General features: G+C 40.3%; 1 protein-coding gene across 6 annotated transcripts in view; it reads left to right on the top strand.

The window, feature by feature from the left end:
* The window catches only part of phkb (phosphorylase kinase, beta), a 115,363-nt gene extending 101,969 nt beyond the window's left edge, over positions 1-13,394 (top strand). For 3 of the 6 annotated variants that reach the window (XM_074660633.1, XM_074660601.1, XM_074660625.1), the window contains 10 exons: positions 1,765-1,846; positions 2,554-2,611; positions 6,293-6,383; positions 7,572-7,777; positions 9,036-9,170; positions 9,502-9,631; positions 11,112-11,219; positions 11,528-11,668; positions 11,981-12,976; positions 13,049-13,394. In XM_074660633.1, the coding sequence (XP_074516734.1) occupies positions 1,765-1,846; positions 2,554-2,611; positions 6,293-6,383; positions 7,572-7,777; positions 9,036-9,170; positions 9,502-9,631; positions 11,112-11,219; positions 11,528-11,668; positions 11,981-12,118 (1,089 nt within the window). In that variant the 3' untranslated portion in view covers positions 12,119-12,976; positions 13,049-13,394. Of the gene's footprint in view, positions 1-1,764; positions 1,847-2,553; positions 2,612-2,949; positions 3,041-6,292; positions 6,384-7,571; positions 7,778-9,035; positions 9,171-9,501; positions 9,632-11,111; positions 11,220-11,527; positions 11,669-11,980; positions 12,977-13,040 lie in introns of all 6 variants that reach the window. The other 3 variants (XM_074660644.1, XM_074660609.1, XM_074660616.1) reach the window with 2 other exon arrangements.
* The last annotated feature ends 11,991 nt before the right edge of the window (positions 13,395-25,385 follow it).

The following is a 25,385-nucleotide window of genomic DNA, read 5'->3' as shown; positions in this document are numbered from 1 at the left end:
GCCTGGCAGAAGCAGTAAGAAATACTTCTGTGTGTAAAATGTTGGGCAGTGTTCCCGCGGCTTGGCAGTGTACTTATAATACATTACAATAAATACATACAGTAGTTGGCAGTGTTTGCATGGTAAGCTGGTGATGAATCATGCAGTCAAGAGTGGCAGGTGAAAACAAGCGTCTGGCAACTCCATGCTTATTAGAGGAGACACTTGACTGTCTGCAGCCATCCCCAGGTAAACAGTGGCAGCCAGCTGCGGTAAGGACCACAGCCAATCTAAACTGGGGAGACAAATGCTTCCAGTCAAACATGCAGCCATGTCCTGCCAGAAAAACAGAAACATCCATACCTTCATATTACTTCAACATATTGTAATTAATCAACACAACCTCAGGTTTGTTTTCAGTACGGGTAAACAACACTCAAATCCACTTCCAACTTAGTCCACCTGCCTCCTCCCCTGAGAATGGTGAAAGGTTTGCCTCATTATTTGTGTGAAAGATAAACTCAGTGCCCTCATTGTTCCCCTCCTGTTGACTCATTGACATATCCCACTCTTGCCAAGACTCACTTGGCCACCTGGTTCCTGCTCCATGATAACATCTTATAAATATGTTCAAACATTTTTCCTCAAGTCCTGGTTTTGGGTACCATCTGTCCAAATTTGCTCACAATTAACAGCTTGTCAATCTGGCTCTGTGCCTGAATTTTTCTTACCTTCCAAGGCAGCTGGATTTTTGCAATGTCACAAGATCAAGAGGATAACATATCACACGAAAAATCCATCTTGTCAGGCTTCAAGTAATGCATTTGTGTCCAGCAAGCCAGAGCACGGACCAATCAGCGCCCTGCGAGAAGTTACTGGCAGCAATAGGCGTGGTTTATGTGTGTGAGATGACACAGAGGCGACTGTTCGTTCTGAATAACAACGGCTCCTGGCGAGGTTAGCGTAGATGCTGCATCAGTTATATCAGACCTGGAGAGTATTTCTTCACTGAAAGAAGAGCAAGGAACGGCGCTGAAGGCTTTAATTGATGGAAAAGATGTTTTCGCTCTTCTCCCGACTGGCTTCGGCAAGAGTTTGATTGACAGATGGTTCATCCAATCACCTGACAAGTATGTTTTCAAAGAGCCGGCACTTTTCTGAACAGTTTCCAATGACGACTTCTCAGATGGTTCTGTGTAACAAACCGTCTGGGGGGGTCAGGTTAGAATTTTTCATCCATGTTTGCAAAAATCCAAACCTCAACCCACGCCTTCTGCCGTTGTGATTTGTTGGCTCTTTGAGGAATTCAGAATAGAAGTCAGATTAAAAGTCTGAAAAGACTTTGTTGTGTGATTTCTTTTGCAATGAACAAAGTCGTTTCTTGTCATTAAGTCTGTTTTTTTTTAATTAATTAAGCAGGTTAGTGGCCATATTGAAACATAATAACCACTTTATTTTATCTCAACAAGCAATAAATAATTTACCCCAATCATCCTCTGACATGCTTAAAGATGCTTTCTTTTCCATATTTTAGGCAAATTAAGGCTGCTATCAAATTTAAATGAGGCAATACTTTTAAAACTTATCCATTATTACCACAATTGCAGGATTGCAGAAAAACAATTTGGTCTAACAATAGTAGTTCCAATTCGGCTTGTTAGTGCTTACTGTGAGCAGATTATATTGCAGCTGTGTGCAATAAATGTATTTGTGCTTGTTTAAGTCTATTGTGTTTGTGTGTGTAACCCGGCTCATCTGCCTATTTCTCTGTTTGTCATTGCCCAGGACTGCGACTGCTTGGCCAGTCAGGCTCAGCTTGCATGCGTCCTTGTTAGGAGAGAAGGACCAGACTTCCTTGCCAAAGATGGTAAGCTAAACACACACTGTGAGTTGGTGAGCAACTTAAAGAACTCGTCACAAGTTGTACTGAAACAACAGCAGCTATTTAGAGTTTCCTCATTAACGGGGAGGTCCATTTTTTTTATAGGTTTTTGTATCATTTTGTAGCTTCACAGTGGTTTTACTTATGTATTCAAATCCGAACATTCAAATTTAGGTCTAGGAATGTCTTAGTTTGAAATGCTATTTTCCCAAGCCCTTCCAAAAAACCTTTTCCCGCATGACCTCAAGTAGGTTTCTGCATGTCACACAATAACATAAACAAACTAACCGATTGAGGCAGCGGTAGATCAGCGACTCCCGTGTTCAGCGAGGTAAAATTACTGGTTTTGTGAATGGAGTCTGGTGGCCTTGAAGATAGAGATATAACTGCCTCTGTTCCCCGTCAGAAAGGGCTGTATGATAGCAAGGTAAAGCAATACAAATATTCTAAGTATAGCGTACACTTAAACTGATATTGATTTTCTTTAGGTGGCTAAAATACGTTTTTCTGCTGCTCCCGTCCACAGCCGCTTTACCTCACCATCAGACATTCGGAAGTCTTCAGGATGCTGTTGATTGTGTAGTAATGGCAGTTCTAATTCACAGAGGATGGAGGATACATTTGGATATGACTGTATTTGTCTTTATAATGTGTTTTTAATGTCTTTAACACAAACACATTTGTGATTCCAGAGAACCTGATGGATGAATTGGAGAGAATCTACAGAAGAGCTGGCAGCAGAAAGCTTTGGTCTGATATTCTCTCACACACATACACAAACACTTGCAGTGCATCCACTGTTTGCAATCTATTATTTTCATTTGTGGAGCTTACATTGCCATTAGTCCAGTCATTATGGAGTCAAATTATAAAGAGGGTTACCAAACATGTACAGATCTGAAGACATAAACTCTAAAGATGCATTCAGGACCAATGATGGAAGGAATTTATGTTTGAACACTGTTTTGCCCCGTGTTTTTTTGTAGTTGGGTTCCCGTTAACCAAATGTCTTGTCTCTACACCTGTTGTGTCCCCGTTTGTTGTCCTCACTTGTCTCATGTCGCCACTTTAATCTGGTTGAACCGTAGGCTGGCAGTGCGCCACGCTGCTGCCATTATCAAGAAGTTCGCCAGCTCTATAGCTCCTCACATCACCACAATACTGGTGCATGGGAAACAGGTAATGTTCAGGCAGAGACCGACGGAAGACTCTGCATGTTTACTCCCGGTTAGCTGGCAAGCTTGAGAGCTGTGTGAGGGTCAGCCAATACTACTTTGTGTTTACTCATAACCAACCAATCAACCAACCAACCAACCAACCAACCAACCAACTGACCAACCAACCAACCAACCAGGCTTTTTAAGATTTCAAAAAGTCTTTCATTTCTACTCTTTCATTACCTTATTTAAATAAGTAAATTGAAATAGAGACAAAAGGTAAGTGTGTAATATCCTGGTAGGGCTAAATAAAATAATAAAAATAATCAGTAAATGTGTCAGATACATTTTAGAAAATATGTGAAAACCTTTAAAGACAGTCAGTACCGACTGTACTCAGCATTATTCAGGCATTTTTTGGTGTAAAACTAATGCTAGTCCCAAGTTTTGCCATCAAATAGGTCTTAAAAAGTTAAATCTAACTTCTCACAGTGATTTGACCAGTACTGGTAACAAGTGGTGTAATGCAGTAGCAGGCTAGTATCTTAGCATCTTGCTAGAATTCTGGTTAAACCACCAAGTTTAGTCTAATAAGGTGGCTACCACTCACACAGTCATGAGTTTGGCCGAGCTAGCAGAGTCACAGGAGCTTGTCATCAGTGTTTGCTTTCTCTCCATTAACCATCACAGAGGCTCTTATGTCCCACTGCAACGAGGCTGGCTGTATACTCCAAATGAAATAGAATTTGGCTCTTGAATATGGCGCTGTAAATGCCTGTTTCATCAAGGGCATCCATGCTAGATGGAGGAGCTTGATAGTCGCTGTGGGAGCGGACACCATTCGCACATTCATCATAACAAAGTCCTATTAGAGCGAGTGTATCTCTACGGAGGTAAATGGAATCACAGTTGACTGTCCTTCACATTGTCAGCTCTACTAACGTGTAGATCATAATTGTGTTTTTATGCCTCCGTGCCGGAGACAGGCGTGGCTGGTCAAGTTCACTGTGACCTCACCTTTGTCCCATTCTTGTGAACGTGATGTCTCAGGATGTCCGTGGAGGGAATTTCTTCAAATTTGGCACAAACGTCCAAGCTTAATGATGAACTGATTAGAATTTGTTGATCAAAGGTCACCTCACAAAACACATTATTGGCCATAACTCAAGAATTCATATGCTAATTATGACAATTTCAGGCAAATGTCTAAAAGGATAAAATGATGAAGTGATGACATTTTGGACAGACATAGATGTAAACTGCAGCTTGACTGGTTGGCGGAGGCATACAACCTCAAGGCGGTAATTCTAGTTGATCTTTGATCACAAAGCTGCTAAGATTTCATTTTGTTTGTGGTATACTGCTGGCCTCACTCACCCAGAATTGACCAAATATTAAACAAGGTTGTCACAGCTTCTCATGTGAGCTCCTCTTTAGTGTTCATGGTTTAATTTGATAATGTGCCAGGTTCCATTACATCACATTTATTTAGCTGACGCTTTTATCCAAAGCGACTTACAATAAGTGCATTCAACCGCAATGACATGACAACTTTTATTATAGGCTGTTTTATTAATGAAAAGGATTTTAGCATAGAGGAATTTGATTATGCCATAGAGTAAAAAAAAAAAAAAAAAAAGGCCTGGAGGCTGGTTTCCAACTTGCTGGGAAATAGCATCAATACTCAGTTCAATTTACTTTCTCATTTACCTAACATGGCCAGGAAGTGAAGCTTGAAATAGGTTCCCCAACAAAGCATCAGTGGATTGACACCACATCATGCCTTCTAGACATTAAGGCTTTGTTGCATTTTTTATTCATCGTGCTCAAGATGTGGCATCGTAGTTCCGCAGGTTTAAGCACTGAATAACTCCACACACACACACTAAACAAATAAGAGGAGGTTGTGTTTCAGCTGATTGTATTCATGACCCCGTTAATGAGATGATTTAATTTGTTCACCGCTTCTGTGAGGATGGCTTCGACTTTATGTGCGTGTCTATAGCAACCCTGGCTGTGGGCTACCATGTGACGAGTGTTATGAGTGTTCATGTGCTGCTTTTTTCCCCTCATAGGAATCCCTTCAGGCAGTTTGAAGGCTTTAGTGAATAATGAACTGAGAAATTAGTGAACATTAAAATATTTTTTTTCTATGGGAAGCCAACCTTCTATTTATTTAAATCATATTCATTAATTAGGACTGGGACTTTGTTATCTCTTACACAGTAGAAATCCTCAGTGAGGTTTGATTTACAAATTGTTGCTGCCTTTGATTCTCAAAAGAAATTATTTGTGGGGGTTTTTATTTTCATTTTCATTCCGATGTTTGGATGATAATTGGATTTGGATTTTAAATTTGGGAGCATTGAACTGCTCTAATACGAAAATGAAGCAACTGTCTGGCAATGACGCCTGGGGACAAGTTCTTGCCTTTTTATCTTGTTAGTGAAATATATACAGTATAATAGGGCTGTCAATCAATTAACATATTTAATCACGATTAATCGCAAATTAATCACACATTTTTTATCTGTTCAAAATGTACCTTAAAGGGAGATTTGTCAAGTATTTAATACTCTTATAAACATGAGAGTGGGCAAATATGCTGCTTTATGAAGATGTATGTATATATTTATTATTGGAAATCAATTAACAACACAAAACAATGACAAATATTGTCCAGACACCCTCACAGGTACTGCATTTAGCATAAAGAAAATATGCTCAAAACATAACAAACTCAAGCCTCAAACTCAAACGGAGGTCAGAGGTCAAGGGACCCCTTTGAAAATGACCATGACAGTTTTTCATCCCCAAAATTTAGCATAAGTTTGGAGCGTTATTTATCCTCTTTCACATCAAAGCTAAGTCTGACATGGTTGGTACCAATGGACTCCTTAGGGCCCGCTACAACCTAAAAATAGCAGGTTGCATTAATTTGTTTAAGAAATTATTGCGAATTTGTGCATTATTATCGCGTTAACTTTGGTAGCCCTAATATATATACTTCTAATAATGCCTAATCAAATGTTTGAGTAATGTAATGAGTATATATGCTCCACATATTCCATATTTTACAAGGCAATTCATTTAATTTGATTATCACGTCACATACAGTGTATAATATGTCCTCTTCTGAAGCTGCAGCAGTAAAGTTGAGGAATTGGATCCCTCACCCTGTCGTAAAAATGAACAAAAAAGCTGTAGTTTGCTAAAGCCCTAGCTGTTATCTGTCTTGATGTCAAGAATGTCCTTGTGTCTTTTCGCCCACTAGGTCTGTTGTCCGTCTTGCTGCCAGTCTCATAACTAAGATAGTGGACAGCCTTGCTCCCAGTATTACTAGTGTGTTAGTGCATGGCAAGCAGGTAAGTTGGACACACAGACCTGAGAAGTTTAACTATCCCCTCTGTACAAATGATGTGGGCTTATGTTGGGGAAAAATGGCATGTCGGTACAATGATTTTAATGTTCACTGATTAAAGGAAATTCAATTGGTAATCTATGATTATAAGCTTCTCATGCTGTCATCCTGTGGGAATTACTTACTCCTAGCTGCATGCTCACAGTCCCCATCACAGCTCGCCTCCATTGTGTGTGCATCTAAGCTGTAGTTGTAGCTGTGACCGGCGTAGAATCCTAATATGCCACCGTGTCTAGACACACTCCTTGTGCCGACTGATGTGTTGTGACGCGGGGATTTGTCCGGTGCCACTCCCTGGTGCTGGATGAGCTTCGGTGCATCATTTCCTGTCAAGTGTTACTCAGAGATTAGCCTCCTCTCCAGAGTGTCAGTTATCTCGCTTCATTTTTTACCCTTCTTCTCAACAGTTTTGGGCATTTCATTATGCTGAAGTAGCTCAAGGTGTGAATCTGCATATAGATTGCTCACCGGAGGGATCGCTCCTCTCAACGTGATTGGAAAAGGCTGATTTAAGATTTGAGACGGCTGTGTTCCTCTGCTTACAATAACAGCTCAGTTTGAAGAAGTACGGGGCGCCACCCCATTTAAGTCAACTCTGACTCTAGTTTTGTTTATATTTCTCGTCAACTATGCTCATTTCCAGACTTCATTTCCCGCTCCAGGCTGTGTTCTTTTGCTCAGTTAGAATCAGTTTCGATGTAAAGATGAATGGTACATCCTCAAAGTGCCGTGTTTCATGAGCTGAAAGCCAGGATAGAAGTGTGTCCTCCCATCAGGAAGATTGGTTAGGTGTAATTTTCACAAGATGGCTTTCAGAAGAAACAAAATACAAAAGAGTAATCTTGAGATCTGTAATTTTTTTCCCCGCACTCACTTTTATGTGACTCCGGGAGAGGAGGCCAATTTCAGAGAGATGGAACAAAGATACTTGGAGGAATTGCACTCTGTGAATCTGTGCATGAACACACTTTCACACACGTGCATCTGCGTAGGCACACATACTCACAAAAGATTATATATATTACACACAACAATTCTTCTGAACTGCAGAGAACTTTCTAATGTGGGTTCGGTGTGTGCTCTTTTCCCCTTTGTGTGTGCGTGTGTGTGTGTTAATGCCTGTGGTTGCCAGGTGACCCTCGGCCTGTTCGGGCAAGAGGAGGAGGTGATCTCCAACCCACTGTCGCCAGGGGTGATCCAGGGCATCATCTACAGCAAGTGCTCCCCTCAAGGTGGGGAGCGGGAGGCCGTTCTGCAGCAGGAGCTGGTCATCCACATCGGATGGATTATCTCCAACAACCCCGAGCTGTTCAGCGGCATGCTCAAGATCAGAGTCGGGTAGGACCAATTCAGGTTCGGGGTGGCTGGAGTTAGTGTGAATTTTGGCAGCTATTATAGATTTAGTCTCAAAACGAAAATGCTTATTAGTTTTAGTCACATTTTAGTCATTTTTATCCTTCATAGTTTTAGTCTAGTTGTAGTCGACGACAACTCAAAACAGAATGGAATTTAACACTGGTTGGAGTCATGCAGTATGTAGTCTGGTTTTCAGACCACTCAACAAAACATAAAACCTTCAATGAATATTAGCATCAGCTGAGGCTGCAGTTTCCCCTTCAGTTTATTTTCTTATGTTACGTTCAAAACATCAAGGGCGCTTTGCTTTCAAATATCTGTGCCCATACGTTTCAGGTTGTATTTCTGAAGTTGTTTTCCTCCAAATGAACCACACTGCAGTTCTCTTGGAAGAGACTCAATTTATAGGTTTGCTCTCTACTAAATGGATAAATGCTCCTGAGTTTGAACACACATCTCCAGACGTGTTTGGTCCGAAAGAAATACTGTCAGGAAAAATCGAAACTGTGTTGGAGGAAGTGTTGTGAGGTTAGGTGCAAAAGGTCTTATATTTATAGGGAACTTGACACCGGAGCAATACTGAAGAAAGGACACTGTTTTGAACACGTTCGTCCTCAAACCCAAGTGACCACCCCCGTATAAGCTGTACAGTATCAATTCTGTGGTGGTTAACATTGGCTATGCACTACATACCGTGTATATACCTGTGTACTATCGTTCAACATACTTTAGTGTGAATAAACAGTAGTACAGTATGTAGCTTTTCGGTCACACTGAGCAGCAATTTCAGTCGTTACTTCCTGAGAGCCTCCTTGCCGGTTGGAGACGTGTAACCATGGTAACCCGTGCCAACCTCATGTGACCAAAATGACGATTTGTGAGAATCATAAAGTCTGAACTAATTTAAAAACTATAATACGCATAAAGCAAAGTGAAATCTTATACTTACACTTAAATTGAAACGTAATTGACGTTACAGAGCTGTCCGTCAACATCTGTTATGAACATTGTCGTCACTACCCTATTGTATTGTGGGATATTTATGTCGCCGTAGTGTCCAGTGTTGCATACTGTAATAATTCACCATAAATAGTATATAATAGTATGCAATTTGCATACTAATGGTTTCATACTAAGATTTCAGACATACAAAAAATTCTCACCTACTGTTTTAATGTACTAAATAGCATGTTAGAATGGAATTTAGGATTCAACCATCGTGTGTGCTGTGTATTTCCAGATGGATCGTCCAGGCCATGAAACACGAGCTGAAGATCGTGGCGGGAGACATGCCACCCCAGGACATCTACCAGCTCTCCCCCAGCGACATCAAGCAGCTCCTGCTGGACGTCCTGCAGCCACAACACACCGGCAGGTATTCTCTTCAAGGACACACTCACACTATCGAGCTCTCTCATCCCTTTCAACTCGTAAACCTGCCTTTTGAAGACGTAGCGCTGTTATCTTAATGCATTCTCTTGTTGTATTATCTTTTTAGGTTTAATTATTTTATCTCATCTCCATTCATATCTTATTATCTGCCGCTGCAGCAACCCAATTTCCCCGTGGGAATTATTACATTTTTATCTCATCTCATCTAATCTAATACACATAAACAATTTCCTCTAGAACGACGGCTTTCAACATTTTATTTCCCCCCGTCTCTAAATCTCAGTTCAACAGTTTCACCCTTGTTTTGGCCTCAGGTCCTGGCTGAACAGGCGTCAGATCGACGGCTCTCTGAACAGGTCCCCTCTGGGCTTCTATGATCGTGTGTGGCAGATCCTGGAGAGGACCCCCAACGGTTTTACGGTGTCTGGGACTCACCTGCCACAGGTACCTGCCTCCCCTGACAACGCTGCAGGATACACACTCTGACCAATGCTGGTTAAAGGGGACACTGTGTAATGTGTGCTGCTATACAAACAGCTATGAGTTGTAGGTTCAAGGTTAATTTGTTGTCATTGTACATCACAGGGTTGTGCAACAAAATGAAGTAGTAGCTCTTTTATGCAACATAAGGAAAACAAAAAACTATTTTTTTATGGTAGAGTTTTGGAGGATGAGTTGAGGAGTCTTACAGCCTGAGGAGAGAAGCTGATCTGTATTCTGGTGGTACGACAGCAGATACTTCTGCAATGCTTGCCAGACGGCAGCAGGGTGTTGATGGGCTGGGTATTGTCTTTTAATATCCTTTGGGCTCTGCGCAGGCACCTCACCTCACCGATATCACTGATCCTCGATAAATGGGTACCAAGGGTTTTCAAACGTTTTTTATCACCCTCTGCAGAGCCCTCTTGTCCTGGGCTGTGCACAAATTATGCCAGTTGGCAGGGGAATTTTACCTTTTTAAGTTTTCTTAAAGGTGTTGTAAGAGTAGAGTAGGTCATCTGGAGCAGAGCCAGTGCATAGAGTGTGTGTGTACGTGGGAAGTGAGTGGTGAAGCAAGAGAGAGAGAGAGAGAGAGTGGCGGCGAGGGGAACGAGTAACGTTACCAACTCCGGCCTAAGCAGGAAAAGTTAACAGAGTTTGTCCGTTCTGGGCTACTGTTGGAACATGGCGGAGCAACATGGCAGAAAACATTTTGACATGTCGCAGTAGGAAACTAGGGGTAAATAAAAATGATTAATGATGGCTGAATTCCATTTAGGTTCTTCAGTTTCAGGGTGCCGGTACTGTTATCAGCCACGACAGCATGTCGCTGTTGTTGTTTTCACCTTGTGACTCTGTCTGTGTGTCATCATGGTAAAATGTGGTCCTGTACACACCTACTGTAGTGAGAACTACTATAAAAGTGATTTTGAGTACTTTGCCAGGTATTCATAGTTTGTCACCGTGATAGCATCACAACCGTGCAAGATGCAGAAACTTATTTCAAATTGCTCTCTTCATTGTCACGTTTGAAAGACAGATGGCACTAAAAAAAATGACAAACATCACCGGTATTCTGTTGCCGCAAATCACTTTTTTTTTGTTAATTCGTTTGCAAGTGTACCAAAGCCAATTCCACTCTATGTTTTCACAACTTAAATTTATTTTTTCGTTCGTTTGGAACGAGAGATTCTTCAGTTAACGGCACAAACATTGACTTGTTTTTACAGCTACTGTAGATACGCAGGTTATTAGTGCACAGCAGGAGGGAGGGAGATCCCACAATCCTCTCTGCCTCTTTTGTGCTCAGATGATTCAGTGTGACACTTTAATCAGGACAAAATAATTAAAAAGAATAATTATAACAGCCCTGTGGTTAATGTTATACTGCTCACAAACACTCACAGGATGTACACAATGATCATCAATTACTGTCTCTCTGCAGCAACCGACGCTGTCTGACATGACCATGTATGAGATGAACTTCTCCCTGCTGGTGGAGGACACGCTGAAGAACATCGTCCTGCCTGAGTACAGACAGATCATAGTGGAGGTAAAAACACCAAAGTGCACAGATAGAACAGAAGCAAAATGCTTGAAAGCTAACTCAAATAAAATGAAACGTGTATGGATTTGTGCTCAACATGACTTTGCTCTCCTTATTCTGGCATCGAAGACTGCAGCGAGGATTTTAAGCGACTCCACATCTAGCAATTCTTTACTGGCGCTCCATTTTGTTTAAGATTGATTTGAAGATTTTGTGTGATTACGATTAAGTGAGGTTTAGACCTTTAAAAAAAAAGAGATGTTCTTAGTTTCTGACAGCCTTCATCTTGTCTTGTCTCTGCTGTGTGCGAGTAGCTGCTGATGGTGGTGTCCATTGTGCTGGAGAGAAACCCAGAGCTGGAGTTCGACGCCACGGTGGATCTGGACGGTCTGGTGAAGGAAGCCTTTAAGGATTTCCAGAAGGATTGCGGCCGCCTTCAGGGCGTAGAGAAACAGGTAGAGTGGCTCTCCTCTAACCGATATTATAACATGTTCTCATTTGAATGTGACCTGAGTGTCAGACACAATATTATCTCATCACCTCTCTAAATCGATGTGCTCACAAACTTTGAGCTCCTGTTAATTGATAATTTAACTAAATGGGTAGTTTAATTAAACGGTGTTAAAAGCCAAATAGTCCAATTCTTTATTAAATATGTGAGATGTAATCCTGCTAGGATGATTTTTTTCTAATTGTAGCACATCATTCTAAAATAACCTTTACAAGCACTTTTTTTACAACCCACTTTTCATCCGTGTCTCTGCCAGGACGACATGGAGGCGTTCTACAACACACCTCCGATGGGAAAGAGAGGCACCTCCAGCTACCTGACCAAGGCTGTTATGATCCTGCTGCTGCAAGGGGATTTCAAGCCCTGCAAGGACGACCCGTGCTCTGTTAGCTAGATTTACAACGCGTTGACCCCTAAAGCCCAACCTGCTGCAGTGTAGTCGTGAAATGGTCCGGCCAGGGCTACTGAGTATCCATCACATGTATTCAGAAGATAACCTCTAACCTCTCCAATCCTCCCTTGGCTCCCAGGACTCGGCTTCTCGGCTTCTGCAAGCTATATTTTCTTCCTGCACTTTGGCCTCAACAGTAGTAGAAGCTGTACCCAGGAGCCTCAATTGGCGTAGATTAGCATGGCTGCAGTTTGCTCCGGGGGTTAATGTAAAAACAAAAATGTTGATAATTTGAGGAGTACTCATTTTATCACCAGGGCCTTGTTTCTTTTATCTCTACACATTTTTGTTCTGTATCGACACTGTTCTGTGTAAGATTTTACTTTGAATTGCTCTAGTTATTTATTACCATTGGTGGCTAGTTATGCCAAATGCCACATAACTAGCAAATGTTGCTGTCTAGCTCTTCTCTTATCCTTTACCTGGATGCCGCAGATTAGCATGTCTGCACTTTGTTCCAAGTCTTACTACACTGTACTGCACATCCACCAGGTGTGCTTAACTCATTAGCACCTAAAACCTTGCTTAACCTCCACACATCTTTTTGTTGCCAGAGTTCAGTCTCCCAGCTGTGTTGTGTATTCAAATCAAGATTTGAATAGTGTTATTAATTACCAGAGGTTGCTATGTCAAAATGGCATAGGTTATCTTGCCCTTTCTCCAATAATACGTTTCCTCAAGCCATCAAAATAATAAAATGTAATTGAAGGAAAAATCACACATAATAATAGTTTTGGGTTATCTTAGCTGAGCTTCACTTAGCATAAAAAGTGAAAATGGGGAAACAGCTAGCCTGGCTCTGTCCAAAGGTTAAAAGGTATGCTAAGCCAAGCTAACAGGCTGCTGGCTGTAGCTTCATATACAGACCTAAAGAGTAGTATTAATCTTCTCATCTAATTATCTATAATAAAGCAAATCAGCGTAACTATTTCTTAATTTTTTGCTTAAAAATGTAAATGTTTTGTAATCTGGCTATCAGGTATTTAAAGGTGCAGTGTGTAGGATTTGGCGGCATCTAGCGGTGCGGTTGCAGATTGCAACCAACTGAAACTTCTCCCGTGTGCAAAGCCTGTAGGAGAGGTGGCCGACGCTAAAACGTGAAAACGCTATATCTAGAGCCGGTGTTTGGTTTGTCTGTTCTGGGCTACTGTAGAAACATGGTGGCCTTCTCTGTGAAGACGACCCCCTCCGTATGTAGATATGAATGCCTCATTCTAAGGTAACAAAAACACAACGATTCTTAGCTTCAGGTGATTATACACTTAAGGAAACATACTTTTATATTACTGCCAATAGATCCCCCGAAATGTTACACACTGTTCCTTTAAAAGTAACGCCATGAACTCTGATAAATGAACCATGAGCTCAGATATAAGCTATAACTCACCAGCAATAACCTATAGCTGTTACATAGCAATTAGTCAGTACAAGGTCACTTTATATATTGAGAGTTATGCTTCTCAAATTGATGCATTTGGCTCCCAGGGGCCTTAAAATGCATCATATATGACTAGATATAAAAAGCTATTATTTCATATATGATCCATGAATCTTCTATAAATCTACATCCGGTTATCCTCATCTAAACTATCTGTGTCATTAGAAGCTTTGAGAGCCATAGAGATATTTTTGGTTTTATAGTGAATTTCTCAGTATATTCAGCTGAAGTTTGGTGTTTGTTGTACTCTGTTTGAGTTTCTGTTAGTGGAACGCTGTGTCCTCTTACCTCTGTGCATGCACAGTCTACCGCATGACAATAGGCACTGTTTGCCATAATCATCGTGACGGTTTCTCCGAATGTTATAGGCTACAAAATAGAGTTTCTGAGAGGCCTGTTTTGCACAGTGGGACTCTGCATGACAATGACTGCTGCTCCTCATCTGTAGTCCTGGTACTGAGGAGCCTTTAGAAAAGGCTGTTTTGTTGAATGTGGGCAACAGTAAAGGCTGCTGTCATCCTTAGGTAGAGACGATAAAAGATTCACTTTGACTTATTTTAAAGCGTGCCTCTCTGAATATCCTCACTGTGATGAATCCGCCCAACCTTGTCACTGTGTGTGTGTGTGTTTACTATTGTCGGTCAAAAAGAAGTATTTTTAACTCAACACTGTAGTTTCAAAGAATAAAGTTATCCTGGAAAGTATAACCTGTATATGTGAATGTGTAAAAAAAAAAGTGTGGTTTACATTATGCAGCTGCTTCTGGAACATCTCCACTTTATTCTACAGTTATGAGAATATGCAATACAGACATATAATTACTTCACATGAAGCAGAAATCTCTTGTTCCTGGGCTAAAACTGCAGCAGAAATGGTGCGTGACTGCTGCAGCCCTGAGCGCTGTGTTTGGCATTGGATCGGATCCTACCAGTTACACCCACTTATGTTGCCCCAACCCCCTTATCAATCTGCATCTCGCCACCGAGGCTGTGTGTGTGTGTGAGCTGCCTGCAACGCTGACTGAGTGACTGGCAGAGAGAGAGGTGGGCGAGAGCCAGAGGAGAAGATAAATGAGCTCTGCCTCACTCGCAATGTATTCAAATCAACTTGCATGCCGGTGAGAGGAGATCGTGCCTGTCTTATTGAGTTAATCTCTTCTTCACCGAGAATAATTAGTTTCTGTCACCATAAAGTAAGGGATCTTTAAGTTTTGTTTTTTTTTAGTTTACTTTTGTATATCTCTGTTGCTAATTAGATATATCCATTGGAATGTAATATGACGGATCATATTTTCATTTTATTTTAGAGAAAAGACATCTCACATTAAAAGGCAACTCCACAGATATTACTCTTACAGGTAGATTACTGCTTGTTATAGTGCTAAAACAATTGTACAATGCCTTCTGTGGCTCTCCAGAAAACAGCCCTGATGATGTCATCCGAGAGGGTACAACAAAAAGGGGTTATTTGTATTATGGAAAGTGTAAAATCCAGTGTTTTTGGATCTTGACTCCCCAATAGGTACTGAAATATGCCAGAATAGTCTATATATTTTGGCCTCTGCTGCTTAAATTTTGACGATTATTTTTTAAATCTCACCATCAACCAAGTTTATAGAAGTGAGAATTGGCATTTGTATCCTGCACTTTAGGAGTTTATGCCTCATCAGTCCACTAGGAGGCAGCAGAGTTCAAGAAATGACATTCACAGGGTATGGTCTTTTAGTAAAGGTGTTTCTATAGTTTTTAGTTTTCAGAAAAGAAATCACAGCAAATAGTCAAAGGGAAGATAATGCAAATGATGTGGATTCATATCCATGACCTGCTGTGCCACTGTGTTTAACCACTAGTGGAAGAAGTACTCAGATAATTTACTTAAGTTATACCACAGTGTAGAAATACTCTGTTACAAGTAAAAGTCCTGCATTAAAAATTTTACAGAAGTACAAATGTATCTGCATCAAAATATACTTAAAGTACAAAAAGTAAAAATACTCATGCAGAATGGCCCATTTCATTATAATAAAAATAATTATATTAGTTGATTATAACTACTGATGTATTAATATTTACATCACTTTAGTGTTGCAGCTGGTAAAAGAGGGGCTCATTTTTTTTATTTATAAATGCTGAGTAGCTTGTGGATTCCACCAAGTGATCAATAAAGTCTTATCTTAACCTATAATACATAATATTTTATTTGTTGATTCTATTTTTCATTAATAATCTGAGTGCAAAGTAATTCAAGTTATCACATAAATGAAGTGCAGTTAGAAAGTACAATATCTGCTTCTTAAATGTAGGGAAGTAGAAGTATAAAGTAGCATAAAATGAAAATACTCAAGTAAAGCACAAGCACCTTAAAATTGTACTTAAGTGCAGTACTTGAGTAAATGTACTTAGTTACATTCCACCACTGTGTATAACCAGATGATCAATTATACAATATATTGTTTCCACATTACGTTGTTTTATACATGTGGTAATGGATGAAGAGGTGACTGCTGCTGCATTTATCTTACATAGATATTGATCAATGGATGAATCCTCGAAGAAAGAACACATTCTCTGTGTGCTGCCCATAATTAATGCACCATGCATAATTCATCTCAGAAAACAGGTCAGGTTTCACCTCAGCTTCACGTTGTTTTGTTATTCTCCGACCAAAGGGCACGCTAGGTGAGGGGCCAGAGTGGTTTAGTCTTGTCAGCCGGGAGAAAAACAAACAGGTGGGAGCTGGCAAGAGGCCCTGCTGTTTGGCTGAATGGAGAGAAACACGGAGGGACATTAGTGATCAACAGTGAGCAGCACAAAGATCAGAGCCTGAGAGGCCTTACAATGGTTTAATGCCAGCACTGTGGAAAATCTAAATGAAAACCGATTGTGACTGATGATTAGATTACATTACATTAGATTAGATTAGATTAGATTAGATTATGGGTCCCTACACGTTGACGTATGACAGCAACAAGCTAAGATGATATGAGTTATGTCATGTAAACCAAAGTGTGTTTAGTCAGCGAACCAGTGAAATAGATAGTAGGTATGTAAGTATTATGGTGACATAAATGAACTGCAAATGTGGGAAAACGTTGTGAATACACACCTCTATATTTTACACACACATGTTGTCATATATACACACATCCAACTGCAGCCATACATTTCTCTGGAATCGTTGTCAACATGGAGATAACCGACGGGGAGCGTAATCACAGGTGACACGCTCATACGGCGTGCTCTGATTGACTGTTGAACAGAGGAGGTTTCTCCCATGGCGGCGAGCGGGGCCTTTCCCCCTTCTGCATCTCTATCACAGCTCCTGCTATAATACGGCAGGACATCTGCCGCCTCCTCCCTCGCCGTTATCTGGGTCTGAGATGTGAGTGACTACCATGACTGTAGATAAAACGCCATAATAATGTGTTCAGTCTGCAGGCAGCCAACCACTGGGGAATTAGACAGCCCATCCACAGGTGGGCGTCATATATCATACATGATACACACGCTGTATGATATATTCATCAGTCGTTGGTGGTAGGTGGGCTTTCTGACAAATCCCATGGTTCTAGGAACGGCAATCTTGGTCCGTCGGTCCACCACTTCAGTCCAAATTGAAATATCTCAACAGTTATTGGCTGGGTTGCCATGACATTTTGTACTGAACCTCCTGGTTTCCAGAAGGATGAATCTTGAAGAGTGGGTCCAATATTTTTGTTCTTTTTTATTTTTATATCATTCTGTAGCTTCCCAGTGATGTTCCTTATGTATACAAATCTGAATATTACAATTTTGATCAATATATGTATGTTTTAGCGTCAAAATGCTATTTTCCCTTCAAGCCCTTCTAAAAACGTTTTCCCATGTGACCTGACGCAGGTTCCTGCATGATGTCGTTATCTATTCAGTGTGTATTATGGCGGTCAGCATGCTCCCAGTTTGGAGAAGCAGATAGGATAATAATGTAATGCTGTGGACGCCACGTTAGTTCGGATCTGAAAGTCAACGGAAGACCAGCCACTCCTGTGTTCTGCGAGGTAGAATTACTTTTGATATAACAGCTTCAGTTCCCTGTCAGAAAGGGCTGTCTGATGGCGAGGTAAAGCGGTGAAAATATTCTAAATATAGCGTACACTTAAACTGATATTAATTTTTTTTACATGACTAAAATAGGTTTTTCTGACAGCCCTTTCCGATGAAGAACACGTGAGTACACATACAACCCCATTTCGTTCAGTTATTTCCAAACCTAGTAAACCTTTGACTCAGCTAGTGTTCACATTATTCATAAGCTTATTGATTAGCATATTTTGGTAACCTACGTAACTACTTTTGGCTGAGTGGGCGCTTCCATAAAAATAAAAACCGAGGAGAACGCAGATGAATTTGATGATTCTGACTTTTGTTCTAGCACATTTATAAGGTTGACATTTTTGGTTTTAAGTGAAACCAAACTCACTACTGGAATGCTGTAATTTGGTACAGTCACTAATGCTCCCCTCACAATGAAACATAATAACTTTGATGACCAGTTAACTTTTCATCTAGCGCCATCATCAGATCGGACACAGCCCACCCAATGCTCAGAGAGTGAGGAGAGGGGGTTTCCCAAGCTGTTTGATCATCCCATGTGCAGTTCTGTTGAAGCACGCTGACCTCTTTAGTCTCGTTTCAGGCTGTAAGCTCTCACATTATCATTCTGAGGTCACAAGATTATTGGAAGGTTAATATAGCCTTGACCTTTGACCTCCTTAATATCGGTTGCTTCTTGTAATACGAAATAATTTTGTTGCAATAATTCAAAATGACTCTTAATTCCTAAAATGCTGATGCAAATGCAGTTATCACCGCAGCCAAAGATGACATTGTGTTAATAATATGCGCAATTCAGGAGCAGACTGTCTTCTGAAGGGCAGCAGGACATTCACTCTCCTTAACAGTTTGCTTGTGTTGTGACACACCGGTGCTGCTGTGGCACCATAACTCAGTATCTGTTATTAAGAGAGCCAAGGTGACACACATCTATCAACATCTCATATCGGAGATGGCAGCAGGACCAACCAGGCACATTTACACAAACACAGACCTTGACTGGGAAGCCATATTGTCTCTGTTTTGAATCACGGCTGAACCGATGTACAACAATACAAGCGGTTAATTTTGTAGAGCTACGTGTAGTTAAGGGGTTAAAGACTGATTTCAACAGCAATCCACTAAATTAGCTCAAAATATTCATGGAAGTGCAGAGCTGATGGCCTTATTGAGCCCTGTCATTTTAATCAATTGGCACATTACCCTAGTCATGAAGGGAGCATTCAAATGTTATGGCAACATGATGGGATAAATAACAAGGGATGTGATGTGACCTGTGTATTTCCTATTTCAGCTAAAAAACTGTGATGTGATTTAATGTTTTTTAAAGAGATTCTTACTGGAGCTATGACTCTAAAGGTCCATGACAGATCTTATTGTCCTCATATGAGATGCTCAGATGTTTAAATATGGTACAGTATGTTGGGCCAACAGTTACAATTTGGCTAAGTTTGAATTCTATGATATGAATGGCAAATGTGAGTTTTTTTAATGCACTATAAATGTGTTATTTTCGCCTATTCCAAAATGGTGTATTTGAATATTTCTGCATACTGGGGTCCCTTAACAGTCTTGGATTTGCATAAATTGGGTATCACTGTAAAGCTGAGACTCTTGTGGATTCAATGAGTCCAACTGTATTCATGTGTGACGTTGTTAGTCCCCATAGTAGCCATTTCATATAGTGCGCATGTGACCATTTATTTTCATAATTTTTTTTTTACATTAACTAATTAATACATGTTTATTTCTGATTTATGACTAGAACAATTTGACACAGTGCTGAGCTGCATCTCCAATTAATATTCATGTTGCCAGCTTTCAGATGATGGACATCACTTATATGTGGCATATAATGTTGACTTTTTATCTACCCCTGAACATCCCTTGTCCCCCACCATATATATGCAGGCCTACTGTTAACTATGTGCAGGGTTGCAAGTCATGCAATGGTGTGTGTGAGTGCAGGATGCAGTCATGAAACTTTACAGATGTGTAAATGAGATCAAATTGGGTGTGGTCCGAGCAAGGGTGCCAGAAGTAGGGGGTAGGAAGTGGGAAAGGAGCCATTGGCCCCCTCCCAACTTTACACCCCTGGCCCGATTTGGCGTCACGGCTGGTGTGATCCCATTGCAAGATGGTCTCTAGTTACTATTCTAATCATTCATTAATACTTAATGAATGCAAAGAGGAGTGTGTGAGATTAACGACAGGGTGAACAGATCCTCCCATTCACACACTCCCCTGACTGTGTGTGTCTGCAAGGAGGCAGATGTAGGGGAGATTAATATGAATATCCCAACACCAGCTTTCAGTCTGGACACTTCCCAGACAACTGTTACCCTTCCTGGGGTAATTTAATCCTCTCCACCGCCTACTAGGACCCGACCCAAAGCGAGGGTTAATGCTTTCTGCACATTGACAAGGGAGGACATGAGGAGGTGAGGAAGGAAGGTGGAGAAAGATGGGGTGGAGGACATGGAAGAAGAGACGTAGAAGGAGGAAAAGGAGGAAATGTAAGAGAAGGTGGCAGATATGCAGCGTGACAGAAACATGATGCAAGCTGACGGAACATGTGAAAGAGAGGGAGCAGGAAATGAGAAACGAAAGACGAGGAGGAGGAGGATGTAGACTGAAGGACATTCATGTCCAACCTCCTACGGTGTGTGTGTGTGTGTCCCAGCGGCAGCAGTGGGTCCGGACTGAAGATGATGGGAAATCTGCGAGGAGACTGGGGGATGTACCACAGCCCCTGACCTTGCCGGAGAGAACCCCCTCGCTGCAGGAGGTTGACAGAGAGGAAGAGGGAGAGTGGGACATGAGTGAGTTCAAGCCAGACAGAAGCCTGGAAAGAAACCTGGCCTGCTCCTTTCTGAGGCAATTAAGAGAAGTAAAAGAAGGCCTGAGACATGGAGGAGGAACCTCAGTCTACAGGCTTTGTTTAATGTGGAATTACTATCACAGCAGAATGCAACAAAACACTACTGTCATGCTATGTGCTACTGCTTTGATAGAAGGATTACTTAATTGGCTAATTTTGCAAAAAATGAATTTGTTTTTTTTCCTCTAAATAAATGTCAATAATAAATGTCATTGTCTTTAATTAGATTTTTAAATTCTGCAGAATGTATCAAAGAAGTATCCTGAAAACACATCGGATCAAACTTCAATTGTATTAAAGATCAGTTAGTCTAATAATATAAGCTCTTCTTAACTGTTGTTTGATTGTTTGTTTCTTAGATTTCTCTTTTAAAAGGGACATGCCAGCTCTAAACATGCTGTCAGTTTCAATGTAATGAAAATCCTACATGAAAACGTGGGTGTGAATTTTAAAAACACATGCTTTTTGGATACATGATGGTTTCGAACATGTGAGAGTGAGCACCAGATGACAGAGAGACAAAAGTTACCAAGGAACTAGTAAATAAAGTGGAGCATTTAGCAGTCAAAGAGTCAGATATTTCCCCCAGGAGTTGGTGGAGACCAATATAGAGCTAAATAGAGCGTGAGTATTGGACTTAAGTCAGGCTGGTGGCCACAAACACGACTCCAAATTAATGCTAACGGTGCTCTTTATAAGGTGATAAAATAGTTCAATATTCAGTGTCAGCGTGTTACACTATGGTCATAAAAAACGATTGATGACGTAAATCTCACATATAAATCATGAGTTCAAAAACACACATTTACACACAGTATTAATCTAATCTAACCATCTACGAGAGAATAATGGACAGACGTCTTCAGGAATTAGTTTGTATTGGGCAAGTTGTAATAGTTCTTTAATGTCAGCTAGTGTTGTCCATGTCTCATGCTGTCTGGAGATGAAGACAAACATTCACACGTTACATGAATATCTGAGGAGGCACTGACAGGAAACAGCTGATCAGTCACGTGAGTTAATTGTTCGCTACGTCAGAGTTTATTCTGCAAAGGTGTTTCATGTAATGCATCAACTGTTTTTCCACAATGGCAAAAAAAAACATAGATATAAAACAGTTTTATTTTAAATGACAAAAAGCACCTTTTTTTTCTCAATTAAGGAAGTTTTATTGAATTTTGCTGCTTCCATAGCCTACAGCTTCTCTAATGAGACACTTCAAAATGTGCATACAAAAATGTGAATGGAAACACGGCTAGTCATTGAGATAAAGAGGAGACCTATGCCTTTTTCTTCTTCTTTTATTTTTTTTAGCATACAACCTAGTCTAGGCTATAGAATGCATGCTGGATATACTACTAAGTGACTAGTACTACAAAACCTCCAGAGCAGCTGTTTTTACTTGATGTGTCAGACAGCTGAAAAGGTGCAGCTGAACTTTCACCTCTTCTAGAGCTGAAGTATCTGAGCTGGCCCTCTGACCTGAGTGGTCAAACACAGGGTTACACCTAGACACCATCAGAGGAAAAACAATATGGCAACATCAGGTCAAAGTCCTCGCCTTGCAAACTGAAAAATAACAATAGCACATCTTGTATTCACTATTATGATTTAGTTTTTTCTAAAAATAAATTATGCTATAATTCCACTTGTATATAATGCAGACTTATTTTAAGAATACTTGCAAAGAAAAGAACTCTCGACCACTTGAAACACAAGTTTCTGAACAAGATTTAAAAAGTTGTATTTGTTGCAGCAGAGTCTGGAGTGTGGTTCAGTGTGCACACACAGTGTGTGATGCTGAAACAAGGGCCTCCCCCCCGCCCTGACCGTGCAGAAAGTCCACCCTATAAATCAGCCTCGCCCTGGGGCATCACGGGCTGTCTGCTGGGCTATCTGTCTTCCACGACGCCCACCGGGAGGGTGGCGTGCTGCTTCAAAAACGCCGTCACATCTGCTGGTGTCATGTTGGAGCTTGACCAACACCGTCAGCTGATCATAGCTCCGCTTCCTCTCTTTATCCACATCATCTTTATCTCCTCCTGTCACTTCATCCATCTGTCTGGATCTGACTGACTGTCTGCTCCACTGTCTGGCTCCTTCTCTACCTTATAGCCTGTATTTATGTTTAAGAGGAGATATCATGACGTTGTGCTGATCCCTGTGGAGACACTGAGTCAAGCTGTGGCAGAAGTAACAGTGGGAAAAGAGCAAAATAAAGGGATAGTAAGAGTGAAAATAGAATACAAAAATGAGTAAAATAAAGTGGCTGCACAATAAAATGTCATCAAATACAAATAGCCCTGACATAAACACTACTTTGTTGACGTTTTGTATGCACATTTGAACATTTAACTAGAGAACCAGGGTTTTAGCGTTGTCTTATCTGAGTCTAAAATCTACTCCCTTTTATTAATGTCAAACATTAGATCACATGAATATTATAAAGGTAGCCTACTAAGGCTCTGACCTTTTGAATTCCTTATTTCTAACTTTTGATCCGGTGATCTCTGATTTAAAATGTATTCTCACCGTACTTGAATCTTGATGATCTGAATACCTGAGACGTGAGATGTAAATGAATCTCTCATGTGTTTTTTATTGCTTTCCTGCAGCCGACCTGACCTTTGACCCTGCAGATGAAGGCAGGAAAAGAAAATCATCTTAGTGATCAATAATGTACTACAGAAATGTAGCCATCTTTTTCTAGTCATGGTTTAGCTCCCAGCAGTACCACAGCAGGCCACAAGATGGGGATAGACAGCAACAAATGGAACAGTAAGAAAGATTGCCTGTATAGAGTATTGTGTGTTGTTTTATAGAGCTATATAATAAAGCAAATGTTCATAGGTTTAACAATATAGACATACATTTCGATGAAAAATAGATAAAGACCTAAAATATATAACTAAAAAATTAATATAATTCTGAAATATAGTCAGTGGTGAGGATGTGATATGCTGTAGTTTCATGCCAACAAACAGCTAAAGCTCAAGTAAGTGGTGGACTGTAACTAATTACATTTACTCAGGTTTTGTATTTCAGTACAAATTTAGGTACTTGTACTTTACCTGATTATTTCCTTTTTCTGCTATGTTATACTTCTACTCTACTACATCTCAGAGGCAAATATTGTACTTTTTACTGTACTATTTGTCTAACAGCTATAGTTACTTTTCAGATTACAGTTTTTCATCCCCTTCCTGTCCAGTGAAAACCATGTATTTTAAGATGTGTTGACGTTGAATGTTCATGATGAACTGAAGGATGAAGTGTTCCTTTACGTGTTGACAAGAATCTCCTACTTCTCAAACTAAGTAAACTCTTTAAAAAGCCTGTTGGATCAGCTGGAAAATGCATCGCCACAAAGCTGAAAACGGGGCTGTTTCCGTGAAAAGTTGACTTTTTAGAGATATGTGCTTCTCACAGGACAGCGACGCTACAAACAGATGATGATCTTATAGACCATGATGCATTGCTGTAGATTAAACTAGTCAACAGTATATAAAGGAGTTAAAACATCTACAGCAGTAAACTGCAGCAGTAATATTAATCCAAAAACATCATATGTAATAGTAAAACACTGACAGGAAACCACTTCACTACACGATGAATACTTTTACTTTTCATACTTTAAGAACATGTTGCTGATAATTCTTACATACTTTTACTTAAGTAGGGTTTTGAATGCAAGACTTTACTTACTTTACAGTCCTCGGACGCCTACTATTTCATTTGTAAATGCTTCCACTAAAGCCCATCATGCTCAGTTATGACATTTGTTAGTTTCCAATGTTATGCATATGATAACAAACTTTCAGATTAATATTATAAAAGTAAACTGTAACTCTGGTTTCAACACATGGATGGCCAATATCTTCCTCCATCTAAATGATCAAACCAAAATCACAGTTTAGTCGAGACTTCTTACTTTGTCACTTAACATAGTTTTTCAGAATAAAAGTAGATTATTTTAGCATTTTGAATTTTTATAATCAGAAATAAAATCTTCTATCACTTGATGAATATTGGTAAGGTGAGACTTTTTCTTGACAATGATGCTGCAAAAGTAGCAGGTGCATTAATTAGTACATCACACTACTGCAACTAGGACAGAGAAAATACAGATTTCGAAAGTGCCTTTTTTTTGTGCTTGAAAATAAAAATAAGTTGTTTGAAAGTGGAGTAGACTTCACACTACTGGTTGTGTTCATCAGATGAAAGGCCTCAGCAGACTGAGAGGATCACAGCTGTTTAATTTGGCTTCAGATACTCTTTCTTCAGAAGATACTGTTCACTTTCTAATCTGCTGTTTAATTAGTCACCAAATCCCCCCCAGTGTGTGTGTGTGTTTTGTCCCTGTGTGGCCACTGTGACCTTTATTGTGGACGGGCGAATGGCGAGCAGTGGATTATGGGAGATGACTAAGAATTAATTGCTCTGGTCTGTAAATGTTTGTCAGAGGCCCTTCCGCTCCGTTTTCTCTCACATGCAAAGCCTTATGGGAGAACATTTCCCATACTGCAAGTTAAGCTCCAATATCCTGACGTCCACATGGCTACAGACTGCCAGACCTGGGTAACAATAACACACATACAGTACAGTTTCTGGAGCTTCAGTAAGCTACATGCAAGAGTTTTACCAAGTAATTAAAAACTGAATTGATGACTTGGAGTAAAAAGACTTTTATTATACCTTATAAAGTACACCATATTGAAAAAAGCAAAAGTGACTGTTATAAACTGCACGTTGTGGATCATCAGCTGGAGACGATGCTGACTTTTTTCTGGGACATACAGG

The sequence above is a fragment of the Sebastes fasciatus genome, chromosome 2 (assembly GCF_043250625.1).
Source record: "Sebastes fasciatus isolate fSebFas1 chromosome 2, fSebFas1.pri, whole genome shotgun sequence".
NCBI lineage: Eukaryota > Metazoa > Chordata > Actinopteri > Perciformes > Sebastidae > Sebastes > Sebastes fasciatus.
The sequence above is the reverse complement of the archived record's forward strand: the minus strand, read 5'-3'. Positions and strand labels throughout refer to the sequence as shown.